The sequence below is a fragment of the Gouania willdenowi genome, chromosome 16, assembly GCF_900634775.1.
Source record: "Gouania willdenowi chromosome 16, fGouWil2.1, whole genome shotgun sequence".
NCBI classification, from domain to species: Eukaryota; Metazoa; Chordata; class Actinopteri; order Blenniiformes; family Gobiesocidae; genus Gouania; species Gouania willdenowi.
Window position 1 is genome coordinate 18,280,744 of NC_041059.1, and position 12,731 is coordinate 18,293,474.

Here is a 12,731-nt window from a genome sequence, read left to right on the forward strand (position 1 = left end):
TATCCCGATACATAGGTCACGATACGATACAATATGCTATATCCCGATATAAGTACATACATATGTTTTCTTAAATCCATTCATATCAATTTATATATATATATATAATAAATTGATATGAATGGATTTAGAATCGATCCGAGAATTGTGCGACGTAATATTGCGATAGATTGGCCTTATATAAAACAATCAGCATGACCCTAAAAGTTGTTTCTGCTGTCCGACTTTCCAAATTCCCCCGACATTCCCAGCTGTAGCTACAGAAATAAGTGAGCTCATCAAATGCAAATACAATGCACACAACATTGACAGGCTGTATCTAACTTATGTAGAAATATGCTTTGCACCTTTCAAGGGTGGGCGTGAGTGCCTGGTTGTCCCCAGCTGTGGAACAGCAACCGACACGACAAGAATGTTTTCAGTAAATATAGAGTGGAGAGTTTTTATTTCTAGTCTTATTAGTCTCTATATCAATTACACACTTTCAAAACACTGGAATAATCAAACACAGGCGTATAATGGAGCAGTAGAGTTGTGCATGTTGATAAATCATCTAAATAACAGGCATGTCTCAACCTAAAAACAATTGCTATTAAAGTCACCATCTTCTACCTGCTGTTAGTCGCAGGCTGTCAGGAGCTGTGCAGGCAGTGATGATAGGAATATTTCCCTTCATTAAATGGATGGAAGTGTTGCTCTCGCTGTCCCATAACTCTGTCTTCTATCCACTGGTGATGTAATTCCTATTCTATTTCCACCATCTACTTCCACACTTCAATTCAAACCATGGAAGTAGGGTTAGAGAAAGGTTAATGAGAGAAAAAGAGTTTTGATCTAACAGGGCTTCAGTAATAAACTAAGCTTAAAAGGTTTGTTTGTCAAACTGTGTCCCCCCTAACTGTGTCTGCCTCTTGGTGACTTTTTAATGTTTCATTTTATGAAATTGTACGTTTTAATATCTGATGATTGTCTCTTCTCAAATACTGTTTTTTTTATATATATATATGTAAATGGTAGTGTTATGTTATTATGTAGTTGTATTTTTTCCTGTAATTTGTGTAATTAGAGAGAATATTGTTATCACTGTACTTTATTATTATAGTTATTCTTCTTCCGTTTATCTCAAACTACACCTGCAATTTGCAACTGATTTCATCAAGTTTGGTCTCAAACTGCTATCTATTAGCTTTTTTCTAACTTTTCAACTTTCCCAATTATTTTCCCATCCACATTGTAGATTGCAACTTTCATCTAAAATAGATTCTACGCGACTGCACTTTACCATGACTACCTGTCAACATTGAGCTGTTTTGCAAAGCTCCCGGTAGACAATTTTATGAAATACTTTAAGAACGGTATCGTTGCAGTCCAAAAAAAAGCCAATGTTGCCAAGGCTAATGCTAACGCTAGGCTAATGTGAATAAATTTAAACTTTTTTTTTTTTTTACTTTTTCAACCCATTTCCACTTTTTTCAACTCATTTCTCTATTACAATTTAAATACATGCAAAACTGGGGAACCGTGTTACAGTTCTGTGACTTATACATACGTAGTTAACAATCAATAAAATGTGTTTATTATAAAGTTTTCCTACATCTATTAGTTCTCTCGAGTATCATTTTACAATCTTCAAAATAATTGAAACTGAGGGACCAAAAATAGGCTCAGACGCCCACACCAAAAACATTAATAACAATATGGAAAATGAAGTAATTTAACTTTAGTAAATTAAAATGTAATTGTAACTGACTTTAAGGGGAAGATTGTAATTTGAATTGTTACTGGAAAAAATGCCGGTCACCGTAATCGTAATTGAGTTGTAATTGAACATGGATAATCAAAGGCGTAATTGTAGTTGAAAAATGTAATTGACCCCAACCCTGACCTTAACCCTACCTAGTACCTAACCCAGAAAAGGCCAACATAGCTCCGAAGGTGTCAGAATTCAGCAAACGACACTTAATGACAGCTTAATAGAGTAGAGTAGTAGAATATTCTTTATTCATACGAATAAACAATACCATAATAGAAGCTAGATATAAACAGAAATATAAATAGAAAAAAAAAATAATACATAAAGACTACAGATACATATTTACAGGCGGGACAAGGAGATATGTTTACATATTTAAAGATACCTTAATGACACCTTATTCATGCTGAATTTCATTGCACCTGTTCTTTTTAACTTGGTAATCAATTTTATTGTATTGTATTGTATTCTATTCTATTCTAATGACAGTGTAAAGTCAGCCTTATGTATAAAACTTCAAATAAAGTGTGACTGTTTATTTTTTTTACAGAAAAGTTAATATGGTTTCTTAGGATGTGATTTTAAAAAAGGTTTCACCTGCATCCAAACGCCCACAGGTGAGCGGGTGTGAGCTGCTTGGGTGAAACTAGTGTAATGGTGTCGTAGCAGGTTTGCTCCACTTGAAGGCGCCCTGCTCATGCTGTGGGTTGATCCAATGGCAGAGTGGGCTTTCACAGATAACTCTCTCCCTGAGTGTTTACCCTGACGTCAGTTTGCTCAAGTAGCTCTGCTCTGTCTCCCCTCAGTGTCTCTAAACTCCCCTCCGTCACTCCTGGTGGGGGGAGGCCGGCCGCTTGGATCCCACCGACTCCAGTGAAATGCTTCTTTTTATCCCGCACCCTTAAAGTGGACTAAACATCTTCACCATGAACACCTGCGCTTTTCTGCTCATCTTGGCTGTTCAGATCAACGCCGATGGCACCGAGGGGCCAACAGGTAAGGCTGGGATTCAACATTGATAACTCAAGCGCTTTTAAGAAGTTTTAACACACGGACGAAACTTAAAAAAGGCAAAAATCGGAGGGAGTCCGGTGAAGGGGCCAACTTTGTGCCGCTTGCCCCAAGCAAACGCTGCTGCAGTTTTCCGCCGCTCGCTCTGTCTTTTGCTTGTGTCTGACAATTTGCTGGTATTAGTCTTTTATTAGGGAATGAAAATACTTCATAAAGTGATGAATGAAGTTGTTGTTGTTGTGTAGCGCGGGTCGGGCTGCGCCCTTGGAGGTGCGGAGAAAGCTGCGCACACTTCCCCAAACACAGTCCGCCGCTCACCGCTGCCTCTGCTTCAGGTTAACGCTGGAGCTCGTTTTAAAAACACCTGGTTGGAGAAACAACAACAAAAAAGCCAAAACAAAAAAACAAGTCAAGAGTCATTCAGAGCAAAAGTGTCGTCAATGTTCATTCAGAGCAAATGAAATCCTCCTAAAGAGTGTCGGAACGCACCAAGCCTGGGTTTGATCCTTTTTACCTTGGCGTCATGTTTCACATTCAGCTTTAAAGTTTCTAATCTGATGGCTAATGGTTGTTCATTACGAAAATAAAACATTATATCTCCTCTTTGTAGTTCAGTCAAAAAACCTGCCGGTGTTTGTTCAGCTCCTTCTGCCAATAAAGGCAGTGTAAGCCTTGAACAGGTAGTGTTTTACCTCAGTTTAACAGGTAGAGAGGGTGTCAGAAGACAAACATGAAGAAAACGATGCCATTTAAGGTTGTTCAGCAAAATATTTTATTCTCATCAATGGTATAATAATTTTTTTGCCAATTTGCTGAAATGTATGAAGAGATTACAGGTGTTGAAGGTCAAGTTGCACTGAATGAGTATTTAGTTGTTTATTTATTTAACCAAGCCATGTAACCGCCCCCCCTCATTTCTGCATTTGAATTCCCCTCCAGGAATCAAACCCAGGACGTTTTCCTGAGGCCTCATTACTAAACACCACTGATCCAAAATGCTGAGGATCATTCCTGAGCTGTTGAAACCCATTCCCCTCTGTCCTGGTCATTTAACAAGCTTTCATTTATATTTGTTTGTGGTTAGATGTAGGGCTGGGCGATTTTGCCTAAAAAAAAAAAAAAAAAAATCGATTTTCAATTTTTTTTTTTCAATGCACTTAAAAATGACTGCAGACATCAGATTTATTGTCAAAAGTGCAACTTTATTGCTTTGATTGTCGTCAAGAGTTAAAATGCATAGAACAATTCCAAAATAAAAAATAAATGAGGTTCTGTCATTCAACAATTTGAAGCTTTAACCCAGGTTTAAGCAAAAGTGCAACAGCAACTTCACAGTAGCTTCAATTTTCTGATTAAGAAATCAGATAATTACATATTTTATAAGGTATAACGTTACAATTAAAGAAATAATAAACTCTGAGCATCTCAGCATAGTGTGAATAAAAAATTAAACATGCCTGTGGCACACATATAGCCTACTCAAAGGGTAAACACATGTAAACAAAGAGGCCCCCTCTTTGTTTACAATTGCGCTATGGTAACTCACAAGGACGGCACGCAAAAAAGTCCAAAAAAACTGTGGTGAGAATAAAATAATAATAATAATAATTTAAACTCAAATTTGCAAAATAAAAATTGTTTTTATTTACAAACTTGATTAAATTGATTTTTTTTTTTTTTGCCCAGCCCATGTTAGATGCAATATTTGAATTTTTGTCAGACACAAGTAGAATCGTATTACTGCTGTTTCCACATCAAAGATTCATATCATTTTTTCGCCTAAAATTTATTTTTATTTATTTTATTTATTCAGTTCATTTCCAACATTTTTTTGTCCTTTTTTATGTGATGTGTTCTCGTCTGCAGTCATTGTTCCTGTTGTTACTCCTCCTCACTGTCCTTTTTCTCCGTATCTCCTCGAGCTTTCTTTTCCAGTCGTTGTTTACGTTCCTCCAACTCTCCAAACGAAAAGTTCTTCTTCTTTCGGAGTACCTTCATATCCTCGTAAAGTCACCTCAGCATACGATGCATCAGAAAGGCACATGCACATGCACATACCCCCATCATTAGCAGGCCAAAGATCATGACCCCTAGCAGATAGATGTCCTCCACATCTTCCACTGTCAGCGGGGAGAGACAGAGCATCTGGCTTCTCCCTCGTGCATCCATGACATATCCACCTGGGTATGTGTCCTTTGGACACGCTGGTTCGTGCTGTAGCAATTGCCTTGTCGTGAAGATTTTGTCGATGGCGCTCAATGACCAGTTGATGAGTTCCATGTCGTCGCTGTATAGTTCGATGAAGAGTTGACTTGAGACCTGTATGCGTGTAGAAATATCCTCCGTGTTTTCTCCTTAAATCCTTTCAGATTTACGGATTGTTGTGTCTCTGCGTCAAGGCTATTCCAGAGGTTCATGGCTCTATACACAGTACTATGTTTGCCAACGTTCGATTTGACCCTGTCTGGTCTGAACATATTATTATGTCTGAAGTCGTAGGAATTTTGATTGTATGTGAAACATTTTTGTATTTGATGTGGTAGTTTTTTAGATGAAACCCTAAATGCGTGTATTTGTGTGTTGTAGTGTATTATTTCTTGCAGTTTTAGGTATTTTGCTTTTAATCCTGCAGGCGTGTGTTTAGCTCTGCTGCTGTTCGGTGAACGGTGCAGGAACAGTAATAATAATCACTACATTGTCAGTCAACATGAAAGCAGCGACAAAGAAAAATGTTCAAGCCCGTGCAAGCAGAGTGAGTATTGTCATGGGCTGAATGGAGCATATCATTAAGAGGAATGAGCTGAGACGTATGAAGGAAGGAATCACAAACGGGTAATTAAAAGAGCTGAATGGAACAGAAACGATTCAGTACTCCACATTGCGAGAGTGTCAACATGAATGTTGTTGCTGTTGTTTTTTTTCAGGTATTGGAGTGAAGTGTCTCAAGCCCGGCCATCTGTGCCTTTACCTTCCCATTAGCTGGTCGACTGCCACAGCTTTCATGGCTCGTCTTCTGACGGCTCTCCCTTTGAGCCTCAGCACCTGCCTCCATCCTGTAGGTGGAGGAATCAAAGAGCACAAATACAGCCTCGACTCCTACACATTTCCGAGCGCTTTCCTTTGAATAATGTCACCCTTATTGCTTGGCTTGTGTGATGACCACACCTGGATGCTCAATAACGATTAATCCTCAGCTCCCCATTGGGATTTCCCCACCTTTTTTTCCACCAATCCATATTTTCCATAACTCCTAGCAAGAAGTGAAATTATAAAAGGCTGTGAGATATGGAGACTTGACTGCAGCGAGGTTGATAAAAAGGAAAAAAAGTACCATTTGCATCCCATTTGCTCTGGCACAAACAGGCTGTTGTGAGCATAAAAAGTCCAGTTTTAATTTGTATTTCTGTGAGTTATTAATGAACCGAGGCCCAGTTTGACACTCTCACTCCTCGCTTATCTCCGATGGGAATTGAATAAATGTTCACTCACCATCTGTCTCCTATATTAGCAAAGGATGTTGTCAAATGAGTGGTGTAATTATCCCACGTCTCGAGACACATTCCACAGTTTGATCTCAAGTTGAGTGAAAATATCTTTTTTTGCTTAACTCGGCGAATAAGATGACACTTGAATTGAGATGAAAAGGAGTAAAAAGCCTCGACTATGGATAAAGTGTTGAAAGGCTAATGCATCAAGACTCCTTTTTTAAATGCATTCCAAAAAGGAGAAACATTACAAGAGATGATGGGCTTGGACACAAGGTTTAGAAAGACTCAGATAGAGAATTAATATCTCAGTTATGGCCCGGTGAAATAAATCTAGGAAATGAGTAAAAATACATTTTTATATTTGTTTGTAACCAACAGCATAACTGGTGATCAAATTACTCTTAGCTTTATTACGTTTTAAAAACAAAATACAGCATCTCTTGCTTTTGGATTTCGCTGGTTGTACTTTTGCAATAGGAAGCCATTTTTCCGCTGAATTTAGCTTCAAGTGTATCTAAACCCAAAAACCACTTTTTTTCCTGCTGAAAACTAATGTTTGGGTGTGAATTAGTGAATTATTGTCCAAATCTTGACATTTTAGTCAAAGTATTTCTATTTAGCATATTTTGTTGTACGAATGCAAGACTGACTGCCCTCTATGGTAATTTGAAACCTGGCTATTGAAATCAAATTTTGCTGTTGGCTAGGGATGGGAATCGTAAACCAGTTCTTTCTGAGAAAGTGATCTAATTCCTAGGAATTGTTTGTTTGCTTGCCTGTCAATTCCGCTTATTGGCTCCTCTTACCTCGCAAATGACGTCACAAGCAAGCAGCGTGTTGTTTAAACCATAGACTGGTGGCTCCGTATTTAGGAGTCAGTAATGATTTGCAAAGTTTTTTGGCAGTTTAGACGGTGTTTCTGGTGATTTAGGCGGTGTTTGAAGCCTGTTTGAAGTGGCTAGGACAGGAGGGGGGCGGTCGGGGCACCTGATGAGCAGTCCCTCCGGAAACATTTCCCCAATTAAAAAAAACGTTGTGGCGACGGCGTTTCATGCCGATTCTGTCCATTTCCATGTTCAACAGTGAATTCCGTTTTCATTGGTTGATTCCGTCCACGATTCGGTTAATGTGGATTTTACAGGGCTCTACATAGTTGAAAGAGTGGATGAAGAAATCCAACTATACAGAAAACTTCCTCCCATCCAAATCAAAGACAGCGCCACCCTCTGGTGGTGGATGAAGAGAGACACGTTGCCAATGGTGTCAGCTTTAGCTGAGAAATATCTGTGTCCAAGCATCCTCAACACCATCTGAAAGGGTGTTCTCCATAGCTGGAGACACCCTATGTCCAGAACAATCTTGTATCCTTCCTGACAAAGCAAACATACATTTTTTTTCTGCACAAAAAAAATGTTAATCTACCACAGTTGATAAGTGCAGCTGTACTTTTGGTTAATGTTCTTTTTTTTTTTTACAGGATAATTATTTGTTTTATGTCTGAATTAGTTTTGTACTGTAAATATTCTCAAATGTTTGTAAACAAAGTGTCATATATTGTATATATTATTATCTAGTGAAAATAATCTATACCTGGTGGATTAAAAGAGAGCTGATATTCCTGCAGGAAATTAAAGAGACAACAATAAGATAATACAGAGTTAAAGCAAACAAATCCATTTGTATTATTTAATTCCCTCACCCAATGAGAATCGTCAAGGAATCGAATCGGTAATGGAATCGGAATCGCTAAATTATTATCAATTCCGATCCCTACTATTGGCTGAGAATAATGGTTTGTGATGTATTGGTGGCTTCTGATGTCATAAACCACCACTTTTGGTCCCGCCCCTCCTATAAAAATAGCACCTGTCACTTTGCGATCAGTAGGTTGGATTCAGAGAATTGTGAATAAAGAGAGGCCTAGTGAGTATTGAGTAAAAGTAGCTAGTTAGCATAGCATATGTTATTCTTTGGAAATTTGAAAGTACAGAGTGACTCGGTGTGTCTTAACTGCTCCAGGAGCCCCGCCCATAATCAAGTTTTTTTTTATTTGTTTAATTCCACACTAGACGCACATCAGCCAAAACCTCTGGGTTTAGTTACTCTTTAAATTGATATAGATAGACATGCAGGAGTAGTATCCGAGATAATAATAAGCTGATTTAACATACAGTGGCTAATGTAATAGGAGAGAGGAGCAGTGTATTAGTGCAAGGGGAATAACATTAATGATCTATTATTATATGCAGACTGTTCAGCTGTCGTCGGTGTGGTTAAGGAAAATGAGGATAGCCCTGGCTCCAGTTGCTAATGATCAAGTAGACTGCAGTTAGAAATCATTACACAATCTTTTCTTTAAACCCTAAACCATAAGTAAAGATACTGAGTTGAGGAAACCTCATGAGCACAGACTGCTGAGCTTGTACATTTCTAAATAAAATCCATGATTTCTATCTTTTCCATAGCTACGTCATGCTTCTTTCTCCTGAGTCAATGTTTTTAGCCCCTAAATGTTAATTTGCCTTCCTTCTCAAAGCTGTAGCATTAACTAAACTTGAAGCCAGGTCACCGTCTGTTGACAGAGAGCCAGGGGGCAGCAAGGATTGGGTCTGAATCAGATTCCTGAAAAGCCTGGTTGATTTCCATCTCTGGGAGATCAGTAATTCAGAGGGCAGATGGAAAACTTTGCTTTGAGAAAAGAGGTGATTGCAGAGGGACCGACGGAGAGCGAGCGGTGAGGGGCAGAGAGTTTTAGTCATATGGTAGGAATGGGCTGTTTTCAGCTGATGCAGCAGTGAGATGTCCATTGGCCCGCTTAGTTTAGTATGACTGTAGGATGAAGCGTTTTCCCAGAAATTAAACACTTAGGGATTCCGAGTTCAGGCCAGAAACCACGATTGTTGCTACTTGATGAAATCACTGTGTGCAATCTTTGGTCCATGCACATCACACTCTTTATCGTCTCACAGTGTAGTTGTTTCCAAATCTATCCGACTGATATTTTCATGGCTCTGTCAGTTGTAGCCCACGGAGGCGGATGATTGTTTGATTTTCACAAAAGTTAAGTACTGGTTTGGAAATGTGTATTTTGAAGTATAGAAAGAGCAGGCCTGTTCTTTTGGGAACGTGAAACAGCTCAATTGTGATGTTTCTTCCGGCATTTATTTATCCTCTTCTATCTGTCCACACTCCCTCAGAGTAGTAAAAATCCACTTCTCTCGAAACAAGGACGATTAGGATGATTACAAATGATGCTTTAGTAGCAAACACATTACTAATAGTTAAGAAATCAGGAAAACAAGAACGCAAAAAGCAAAAGAGTACCAATTTAAAAACACTTGCAAATGGAAGCTGATAAAAATCTCAATTTGTCCATTTTGCTCCTCTACTCCAGTGTTTCTCAAATGGGGGGACGCGATGGCACTACAGGGGGTGTTTGAGAGAGTGGAAAATGAACAAATAAAGTGTCAGTCTTAGTCCCATCCCAGGCGTGATATAACCGGAAATGATAAAAACTATAGAAATGAATCTATTCAGGAGCCACTAAATCAGTGCTTTTCAACCTTGGGGTCGGGGCCCCATGTGGGGTCACCTGAAATTTCTGATAAATGTAAACAGATTTTTGAAATTTTGTAATTCTTCTATTTTTTAATTAAAACAACACAATCTCAAACAACTGTACTTTTTTTTTTTTTATACTTTCACTTTGTGAAATATAAATCTAGTTTAACTAAAATGTATTAAAAAAAGAAATAATAATCTGAGCTCAAACATGATGAAAAACTAGTTCTAGAAAGAAAAAAAAAACGGCTTTGGGGTCGCCAGAAATTCTTAATAACAAAATGGGTTATGATCCAAAAAAAGTTGGGAACCACTGCACTAAATACTGTTTCTTTCGACTTATTTACAAATGTGTGTTATCACTCGTTCATTCTATCATTACGCTCTATAGTTGTTTTTAAATAGTTTTCTAAGCAAAATGTTGTAGTCGGACAAAGGGGGTACACGGTCTCAGAAATAGGAGAAAAGGGGTACTTGAAGTTTGAGAAAAACTGCTCTACTCCATGTTCAGGTGAACATTTTAACAAAAATGCATTTTCAATCTGGGTCCTCAGCTTTTTTGAACTATTAACTTTTAAATTTGGAACTTATTGAATTCTCAAGTAGCTATAAATTGACTACATGCTATTTAAATGGAGACTTATCACTTAATCAATATATGCTGTGAATGCATTAACATATGGATCAAACTGGAGTAAATGAATGCATGTTTTTGCAATGCACACACCTACAGTGTGTCGTGTCCGTTAGACAGAGAATCACACGCTGTAGTGTTGCCGTGCAGAGCTCTGACACCAGCAGGGTTTGGACTTGCCATCACTGTGAGCTCCTCAGGGCAACTGTGACACCTTCAGCTCTTTGGAGATACAGGACTTAGGAGATTTACTGTCAGTGGCTTGCCCTGGCCTGCCATTTCCCTGTTCTCTGTGCTGGAATAGCCAAAGTGCAGGTTTGCTTTCTCACAGGTTTGTTTTTTTCATTGAGGTGTTATTAATGTGTTATTGATTTTTCAATCTTGTGGGAGTAAATTTAACTTAAATGTGATTAAAGCGCTGTCCTGACTGTAGCCTTGAAGGTTTATTGTTGGGTGGAAACTGTTCAGCCAATCAGCCGCTGTGACCTGCATGACCTAAACCTCAGAGGTGAAAGTAACGTATCGCAAGTAATCATGTTACTGTAATTAAGTTGCTTTTATGGGGGCTTGTACTTTTTTGAGTATATTTCTAAATCAGTAATTTTCCTTGTAAAAGAAGTATAGTAATTCGTTACATTTCTACACCCAACCGTTACTGAGTAAATGATTATTTTTTTGTTTTAAAATGATCAACAGACGTTGTGAAACTACAAAAAAAGAACAATTAAGTGTATTACATCATAGCCGACTAACCAGATTAAACCGAATGCACTGTGCTAAAACAGCATTGAATGCCATTTATTTTCTCACAGCATCTACTGCTGCTTACGTAGACCAAAGTGAACGATGGACGGCATAGGAGACTGACAAACCTTTTATTTTATACAGATGTCTTTATGGGAAATGAATTAAGTTACATGAGTACAATTTTGATCGAGTAACAGTAGTTCTACTTGAGTAGGATACATCAGTACTCTTTACACCTCTGCTATACCTCTGCAGAGCGTTTGGTCTAGCATGCTACACACAGGGAAGAAGTGGTAATTCTCTCAAACATGAAAGAATGGAAGAATGATTCTCGTTTTCAAACGAGTTCCGCACGCGGTATTGTAAAAAAAAAAAAAAAAAAAAAACTGCCATGGAACATCTTGTTGATGTGCTAGACTGAAATGACAAAGCTGTTATACTCATTATCACTTAAAAGCATATGTTTAACTGGAATAATGGATGGAAAAAATATATCATGGAGCACAGATGGGCTGGTTTTTATCGCCTGGATACCAGAAGGTTGAGACTGTATTTCTCTGCCATGCACACATACATCCACACATGCACGCTCATAAAGCTGTGCTGTGACTCACATGCATTTGGGACCCTGTGTTTTCTTCCCAAAGGGTTGGTGAGGTTCAGGCTGCAAGACTGATGCTATGAATGCTGCTCCTGATCCCCTGCCCACAGGAAAGAAAACCCTCTTGAATATATTATATTCAGCGCTAGTGTCTGTGTTTCAGTAATTCACCGTTCTTTGTGTTTTACAGGGAGATTCTTTTACCTCTCATTTGCGGTGCATGTGGTGGTGATGACTGCTCAAGTCAAAGTTCAGGATTAGGTCAGGACTGCGCTTTAGAGAACTGATCTTTTGTTGAGCTGCCTGTATACTGTGGTGCAAGTGACACCCCTGGGGAAATCTGAACCCGCTGACACTCTTCTAAAGTCAAAACACTGTGTTCAGGACATTTTTCTCTCTGCCTTTCTAACAGATGCAGGCCTCCGTTGTCTTTGTGCTGTGAAAGGGTGAAGTGGTGTTGCTAGTTTGACCACTCCCTTCAGGCAAAGTTTCCTCATAGGAACACTTACTGAAGTGATACCTGGCACAGTAATGATACACCATAAATTTATTAAAGACTAATAATGCATAACAAAGGATTAGATGAGCTCATTTAAACCACTATGTTGGTTTAAAACAGCTCATAGGTTAAGGATTGCTTCAGTGAAATTTAAAGTGTGCGCTAACTATTGATAATATTGCAATATGACTTCATTTGCCAGCATTGGAGATTAAAGGCATTTTTGTTCCATGGCTTCATGGCGACACCCAGCTGTGGTAGCGGCTGTTGCTGGGGTTTTTTCGGGGCAGGTCATGGCAGGTTTATTAGAACAGGAGCCACCTGGCGACGAATCAATCAAAAGTATTTTTAAACCCATTGGGCAGATTAAGCAGCTTATTGTTATGTGTATTAATACCATGTCCATACAAGTCTTATTAGCTACTTATATAACAATA

At 38.6% G+C, this 12,731-nt stretch overlaps 1 protein-coding gene across 4 annotated transcripts in view; it reads left to right on the forward strand.

Annotated features, from left to right (window-relative positions):
* The first annotated feature begins 2,491 nt into the window (after positions 1–2,491).
* Positions 2,492–12,731, forward strand: part of ptprub (protein tyrosine phosphatase receptor type Ub) — a 223,150-nt gene continuing 212,910 nt past the window's right edge. For all 4 annotated transcript variants that reach the window (XM_028470131.1, XM_028470132.1, XM_028470133.1 and 1 more), the window contains exon 1: positions 2,492–2,749. In XM_028470131.1, coding sequence (XP_028325932.1) covers positions 2,680–2,749 — 70 coding nt within the window. In that variant the 5' untranslated portion in view covers positions 2,492–2,679. The remainder of the gene's footprint in view (positions 2,750–12,731) is intronic.